Source organism: Plasmodium relictum (assembly GCF_900005765.1).
Source record: "Plasmodium relictum strain SGS1 genome assembly, contig: PRELSG_00_v1_28, whole genome shotgun sequence".
In the NCBI taxonomy this organism is placed as follows: Eukaryota; Apicomplexa; class Aconoidasida; order Haemosporida; family Plasmodiidae; genus Plasmodium; species Plasmodium relictum.
In genome coordinates this window covers 1-8849 of record NW_021628485.1, presented here as the reverse complement: position 1 = coordinate 8849, position 8849 = coordinate 1, and the positions used below count along the sequence as shown (strand labels likewise).

Here is an 8849-nt window from a genome sequence, read left to right as displayed (position 1 = left end):
AAAATTAAAAGAAAGAAATGTTAACTTATTAAAACTTAAGTGATAAGAGAAATATTTATGTTATTTCAAAAATATACATTGAATAATACATAAATATTTCTCTTATCTCTTAAGTTTTAATAAGTTAACATTTCTTTCTTTTAATTTTTATTTACACTAAAAATTAAAACATAACATAACATAACATTCATTCATCAAAAAAAAAAAACTTTATAAAAAAAAAATATTATTAATTTTTTTTTTATAATTACAAAGATGTATATCTATCTTAATAAACAAACAAAAAAAAAAAAATAATTTTATATTTTTTTTTTTTTTTTTTTTTTATTTTTAAAACTAAGCATGGCTAACTTGTACGTATACAACTAGCAACTAGCTTAGCATGCTACAAAAGGTTAATAATACCTTTTATTAACCAATAAGACACAAAAATTTAGATTTTAAATAATTGTTTAGTATTATTAAATTAACCACAAAAATATATATATAAGTTTTATTAAGATATATCGTAAATTGTATATTAACTAAGGGCAATGAATTTATTCATTGGCTAAGTATTGAAAAAATAAATTAATAAAGAGAATGTATTACTAAATATGCGGATTTATATATATATATATACTTATTTTATCACATATATAATGATTTCTTATGATGCATAATATTTACTTTGATTTAAACTTTACTTCACCTTTTAATAAATATGTTAAACTATTATAAAAGAGTTTTTATTCACAAAGAATGAGTATATTCTTTTAATTAAATACATGCACAAATTTTATAATAACAAAAATTAAACCCTAATTTATTCTGTTATTTCAAAATATACAAATTGAATAAAACATAAACGTTATACTTTTTCATATCTTAATTTTTTTATGTAAGTAAAAATTTAATTCTCTCTTTAATTAGAACAAACGTCAACTGGTGGTTAACAAAAGATATTATTAACCTTTTATAGTACACTAAGCTATGTTACTGATTGTGTATATACAAGTTAGTCATACAATGATGCTAGTTTTTTAAAAAAGAAAAAAAAAAAAAATATAAAGTTATTTTTTTTTTGTTTGTTTATTTTATTTATATATATCTTTGTAATTAAAAAAAAGAATTAAAATTATTTTTTTTTTTTGGGGGGGTTGTCGATTAACGTTCACTCTAATTAAAAAGAGAATTAATTTTTGTTACATGTAAAACTTAAAGAAACAAAAAGTATAATGTTTATGTTATATTCAATGTATATTTTAAAAAAAAATAACATTGAATAAATTAGAGTTTTGACTTATGTTAATTATTATAAATTGTGTGTATGTTTTTAATTAAAAGAATAAACTGATTCTTTGTAAATAAGAACTTTTTTATAACAGTTTAACATATCTATTAAAAGATGCAGTAAAATTTAATATTCAAATTAAATATTATGCATCATAAGAAAACATTATATATATAAACGTATATTTAATTATACATGTTCTTTATTAATTTGTTTGTTCAGTACTCTAGCAAAGTCTTTGAGCAAGCAGTTAATCAATAATATCCTCCTTTTTATTTAAAATTATTACTATACATATAATGCTTAAATAATTATGTAAAAATAATAACAAAAAAAATAAATATATTCATATAAAGAAAAAATAATGCATTTTTGATTTCAATATTTACAAATTTTAAAACAATTCATATTTTATGAATTTTTAACTTTCATTAATTTGGAACATCTCAATGAATATGTAACTCTGTTAATAATACATCCAAGTTAATATATACTTTTATTAACCATCCATTGACAAGTCAATTATATTTCTTTAATATATTCTTTATAATAACCATTTTATTATCATTCATGTTTAACTCTTAGTTAATCCTTTAATTTTTACTATACTCTCAAAAACTTGGAACCATTTTAAGTAATTCTATAAGGAATTTTCATTTAATTTTCGTGTCATTTTTGGAATTTTTATTCTGTTAAACCCTTCAATTTTTTTGTATTTATTACATAAGACTAGTTAAAGCATGAGATGTCTACAAATATGTCTAATTTAAGCTTTATGATTTATTAATTGCCTTCTCAATGACTTTGTTAGAGTATTGAACAAACAAATTAATAAAGAGCATGTTTAACTAAATATAAGGATTTATATATATATATATATATATACCTATTTTTATTATATATAGTAATATTTATAATATTTGTTAGTAAAAAAATATAATTAACTTTTTGTAATATTGGTTAAAAAAATTAGTTATTAACCTTTTGTAGTACACTAAGCTAGTTTACTACTTGTGTACGTACAAGTTAGCCATGTACTGATACTAGTTAATAATAAAAAAAAAAAAAAAAAAATAAATAAAGTTATTTTTTTTTGTTTGTTTATTTTTATTCATATACATCTTTGTAATTAAAAAAAAAAAATATAAAAAAATATTTTTTTTGGTTGGTCGAAAATTATTTTTTTTTATGTTGTGTTTTAATTTTTTTTAGTGTTTTAAAAATTAAAAGAAGAAATGTTAACTTATTAAAAATTTAAAGAGATAAAAAAAATGGTTATGTATTATTCAATGTATATTTTGAAATAACATTGAATATAATAAAATTTTGACTTTATTAATTATTATAGTTTATCTGTATGTTTTTAATTAAAAGAATAAGTAATTCTTTGTAAATAAAAACTCATTTATAATAATTAAAAAAACTAATATATATATATAAGCGTATATTTAGTTATACAATGCTCTTTATTAATTTGTTTGTTTAATACTCTAGCAAAGTCATTAAATGACCAATTAATAAAACAATAATATAAATATTTTACATTATAAATAGCTATTATATATATAATAAAATAAGTATATATATATATATATATATAAATTCATATATTTAGTTATACATGATCTTTATAAATTTGTTTGTTTAATACTTTAGCAAAGTCATTAAACGTGCAATTAACAAATCATATATACAATAAAAAATAAAATAAAACGATAGTTCTTTTTTTTTATACAGCATGTACACAAAAAAAAAAAAAATTTATTGTATTTTACTTGGTATATAAGTTTTTATATAGTAAAATAAGGAAAGAACAAAAGAGAACTTTAAATATTATTTAAATAAGCGTTTTTTATTTCAACAATATGACTTATTAAACTTATCGTAATTTGTCACACAAATGTATTAATAAATAAAAATAGGCAATTCATTTTTATTCAAATGTTTGAACATGTTTTTAAGTATTAGAATCATAATATTTAATTGAAAAATATAACTTAAATATAATTTGATATATACAAATATTTATGCCTAATTTTTAATACAAAAACATAATATTTTGATATTTTTTTAATGAAAATCTAATCATTTATAAAATTATAATAACATATAAGATATATTATACTAATACTTTTTCAATTCTGTGGATATAAAAAAAAAAAATGTATTTTTATTTAAAAATTAAGTTAAAACATAATGCATATTATATTAGAGGTGTAACTAAATTTTACTGTATCAATAATAAATTTTCTTTATATTTTTTTAATTTATGCAAAAAATAATTATGACAAATTCAATTAGAAAATGTTATATATATTTTTTTTTTATTCCTTGCAATATTTTTTATTAATTAATATTTGCATTTCACAAGAACCACAAGAGGGAAACCCAGATTTATCTTTAGAAGAGTATATAATTGTTCGATATTTTCATTTGAAAAAGCATATATTTTAATTAAATATTACATATTCACATAATTTTTTTATTCATAGAATATATTCAAATATTCATACAAGAAATAACTTTCCTAATACTGGAAATTCTATTGATACAGTAAATATAGAACAAGATGAAATTCTTGATTTAGAAAACATATCTAGTCATTTCTTTATAGAAGAGTATATTATCTTTGGAATATTTTCACATATATTATTTTTTATATTAATTTAATGTTTTATGCTTGTATATATTTTTTTTGTTTATTTTAGAAAAAATTCACATTCTGATAATGAAGATTACCCTTTTAGCATGGGTTTAGTTGACACAATAAATTTAGAGAAAAGTGAGTCATGTGATATAACAAATATTTTAGATGAAGTACAATGTTCGTTAATGGATTCGTTAATTAAACCTTTCTATCCATCTTTTGAAAGGTATATATTTTTTTATATATTTTAGCTTAATTTTTCATTTTAACTGAGAGTTATATCTATATGTAAAACGATTTATTTTTAGTGATTACACAATTGATGCTACTCATGAAAAACTATTTAGTGTAAACAATTTAATGAATACAGAAAATGTAGAACATGAAGACTCTGTTGAAATACAAAATTCCTTAGGTGAAATTCTAAGTGCATTACCAGATTCTCATACACAACCTTTAGATTTACCTCTTGAATAGTATATAATTTTTATTTATTTTAACTTAATTTTTCATTTTAATTGAAGGTTATATGTAGATGTAATATGATTTATTTTTAGTGAAAACTCAACTGTTCATACTGAAACACGGTGTTTTAACATAAGTTTAATGGATACAAAAGATCAAAAACATAATGATTTATATAATCCACAATCTATTTTAGATTATTCATCAGGAACTCCCATTTATTTGAAAGGGGGATTCCTTGAGCTACTCCTAGAAGAGTATATTAATATGTCTTTATATGGAAAATGTTTCATTTTTATTTAATATTTTATATATATATATATAATTTCTTTTTTTTTAGTCAATATCCTTCTATTAGTTATGAAAATGTGCTTCCCACTACTAGCAGTTTAACGATCCCAAGAAGTGTAAAAAATGAAGAATATGATAAATTACAAATTATTCCTGTTGATTCTCCTACAGAAAAGTACAGATCCTCTTGATTATTTTCATGCATACAGTATTTATTGTTCCTAATTTTTCTATGAATCACGATTTTTTTAAATATTTTCACATATAAAGTTTCTTGTTTTAATTAAATATGTTCATATGTATGTATGTATATATATATATATATTTTTATAGACCTGCTAAAGCTATTAACGATAATAAAGATATGAGCTCAGTAGAGGAAATTGAACAAATATCAGAAGAATGCATGAGAAATGAAAAAAATGAAGAAAAAATTGATGAACAAATTCGTGAAGAAAATATGTTTGGAGAACAAAATTTCTCTATTGATTTACCTGATATCAAGTATTCATTTCTTTGAGCATCTGACAAATTTTTTTTTATCTTGAATATTATATATATATAATACTATTATTTTATTTTTAGTCCTAGTATGAATATCAATAGTGATAACACGCCGTCACGCAAAAAAAAAGGAAAGAAGAGAAATTACGAAGATATTGATAATTTAGGTGATCAGAATATTGAAGAAAATATATGCATTAAATCAAAAAAAAATTATGCTTATAATCAAATTGGTGATGATCTTGTTTCTTCTATTTCAAATATTTTCAAAATGCAAATTAACTGTTTACCAGATAGTGTAGTTCTAAGTTTACAAAAATTAAGAGATATATTAGACGATGACAATAAAAGTACATATAATAATATAGAAAAAAAAATGAACATAAACATTTTGCTATTAAGAGAGATTATAACTGAGGAAATAAAAAAAATGAATCCTTCTGACTTAAGAGTAATAAGAGAATACTATGATGAAAATATAAAAGAAGAAAAATTAGTAAAAAGCATTAATAGAAGTATTTTGTCATTTAATCATGAAACGAGCCATGAATTTAATAGAAAAGAAATACATAAAAAAATAAAGCAAATTTTAGAAATTTTTGAGGATTTAGCCAATGAGCATAGATTTTTGCGGGACTTATATCATTTAAAATCAGATGTTATGGATAAATTCATATACAATAAATTATTTTCTTTTTCACTTATTCAGTCATTAGAAGTCTGTAAACGTATTTTTGGATTATTTCAACGCATGGATGAATTAATAGAACGTGCAGAAAAATCAATTAAAGATGGATTTATATTAGTAGATCGTAGTTATTTTTGTGAGACTCAAAAGATTATGTCTAGTCTTTATATATCGATAAATGCAACTATTAGAAATAATTTGGTTAAAATGGACTATATTTTGAAAAAATTGAATTTATCATATAAAAACCATAGTATAATAGTAGAAGTTATTTTTCATTTTTTTAAAAAAGAAAACGCAAAAAATATGGAAAAATTAAAACCTTACATGAATAATCCTTATAAAAAAAATTCTTTAGAAGCAATTTATGATTTTTTATTAGAGGAAGAAAGTTGTATTTCATGCATCCATAATGAAGCATCTGAAATTTTTAATGTAAATTTAAATGAAAAAAATAAGGAAGGAATGTCCTTTGATGATTTAATAAGTAACGAAAATTATGCAGATCATTTATTTTCTCTTTATGAGATCCTTATGAAATTAATCGGAGGTTTATTTACTAAGAGACAGTTAACCATTATTATGGAAGTACGTAGATCATTATATAATATGAATTCATTGAGAGCAAGGAAATATATTTCATATAAAACAAAAAAAATTTTAAATAAAGAGCACCAATTAAATTTAATTTCTCAAATAGAAAAAGAAAAATGTAGAATGGAAAATATTAAGCTTAATATAAAAAGATTACATTTATTTGTTACTACAAAAGATGAAATAAAACGTATTAAAGTATCAAGCCATTTAGTAGATAAAATAAATAGAATTTCATCAATTTTACATTTCATTTGTAAAATAACATATGAAAGTGAAGATAAAACTAATCCTAAAAAAAAAAAGACTAGAATAGGAAGTATTTTGCTTGCATTATATTATGCCAACCAAAGGCTTTTAGAGTTTACTGAAAATGAAATACAATAAAAATACATATTTAAAAAAAAATGATTTTTTGGTGAATTTATAAAAAAAAGTGATTTTTTAGTGAATTTATAAAAAAAAAATTTTCCATGTGTGATTTATTAATTGGCTGTTTGGTTAATAAAAGGTGTTTTGTCCTTTTATAATAAAGTTAGCCTACAAGTCAATTATCCCCTGATTTCAGTTAAAGAAAAAAAAAAAAATTAAATGTATACATTGCTATATATTTTTTTATTTATTTTGCTTTCATATAACTTTGTAATTTAAAAAAAAATTTAATTTATTTTTTTATTTTTGTATGAGGTTTTGGAATTGAAATACTGTTAATTTTTAATCAAAAGATAAAAAAATTAATGTATAAAAAGTATAATGTTTATGTTATTGATTTATTAATTGCCCGTTTAATGACTTTGCTAGAGTATTAAGCAAACAAATTAATAAAGAGCATGTATAACTAAGTATACGTTTATGCATATATATTCGTTTTTATTATATATATATATATATACTGTTTTCTTATGATGCATAATATTTAATTGAAGTTAAATTTTACTGCATCTTTTAATAAACCTATTAACAGCTATAAATGAGTTGTTATTTACAAAGAATTAATATCTTCTTTTAATTAATTACATACAAACAATTTATAACAATTTATTAAGTCAAAATTTTATGATATTCAATGTTATTTCAANTCTTATCTCTTAAGTTTTTAATGAGTTAACATTTCTTTCTTTTAATTTTTATTTACACTAAAAATTAAAACATATTATAACATAACATAACATAACTTTCAAAACTCCCCAAAAAAAAAAATATATTAATTTTTTTTTTTTTTTAATTACAAAGATGTATATATATCTAAATAAACAAACAAAAAAAAATAACTTTATTTTTTTTTTTTTTTATATATATAGGACTAGCGTCAGTGCATGGCTAACTTGTACGTATACAACTAGCAACTAGCTTAGCATGCTACAAAAGGTTAATAATACCTTTTATTAACCAGTTATTGATTTATTAATTGCCTGCTGGTTTATTACTTTCCCATTTAATGATTTTGCGAAGGCATTGAATGAACATTGTAATAAAGAGCATTTTTATAATATGTTTAATATTTTTATTGGTTTATGCTTTTCCTTTTAGTGAAGCTGCATAAAAATGATGATAAAGTAATTATTTAATAATTTATAAGTCTTCAATAATTAACATATAATAAACTTCTTACATAAAAATACATACATAATATCTTTGATTAAAGATGACGTCTTTCACTTAAGTTTATACATCCTTAAAAATCATTGATTTTTAAATTCGTTAATTTTTTTAAAAATGTCATATATTTTTCTCTCCAAAAAAAATATATAAAAAAATTTTCTTAAATCTTTTTCTTTTTCAAAAATAAAAATAAATATTAAAATAATATCTTTATTTACAAAACCAAAATGTTAAAAAAAAAAATTCTTATTTTTTTTTTTTTATTGATTATTTATCTAAAAATTCATGATTGGCTTTGGTAACATTGTGTACGAAGATAAATTTCTTAATTGATATTTTAGCTAGTTTTTATAGACAAAAAATTAATATACATTTATTAACTACCTGTTGGTCAATGAATAAATTCATTTCCCTTAATATGCAATTTTAATTTTTTCTTGATAAAACTTATTTATATATGTACATAATTAATTGAATAGTGATTTATTAATTGCCCGTTTAATGACTTTGCTAGAGTATTAAACAAACAAATTAATAAAGAGCATGTATAACTAAGTATACGTTTATATATATATATTCGTTTTTATTATATATATATATACTGTTTTCTTATGATGCATAATATTTAATTGAAGTTAAATTTTACTGCATCTTTTAATAAACCTATTAACAGTTATAAATGAGTTTTTATTTACAAAGAATTGATATCTTCTTTTAATTAAAAACATACAAATAATTTATAACAATTTATTAAATCACAATTTATGATATTCAATGTTATTTCA

At 19.6% G+C, this 8849-nt stretch overlaps 1 protein-coding gene across 1 annotated transcript; it reads left to right on the top strand.

The window, feature by feature from the left end:
- Positions 1-3577: 3577 nt before the first annotated feature.
- PRELSG_0002200 (fam-j protein) lies at positions 3578-6849 on the top strand (the record flags this gene model as incomplete). The annotated part of the gene is made up of 8 exons (XM_028680037.1): positions 3578-3681; positions 3766-3891; positions 3982-4146; positions 4229-4396; positions 4478-4642; positions 4726-4851; positions 5010-5180; positions 5262-6849. The coding sequence occupies 8 exons, from the start codon at positions 3578-3580 to the stop codon at positions 6847-6849; spliced, it is 2613 nt and encodes an 870-aa protein (XP_028531096.1).
- Between the last annotated feature and the right edge of the window lie 2000 nt (positions 6850-8849).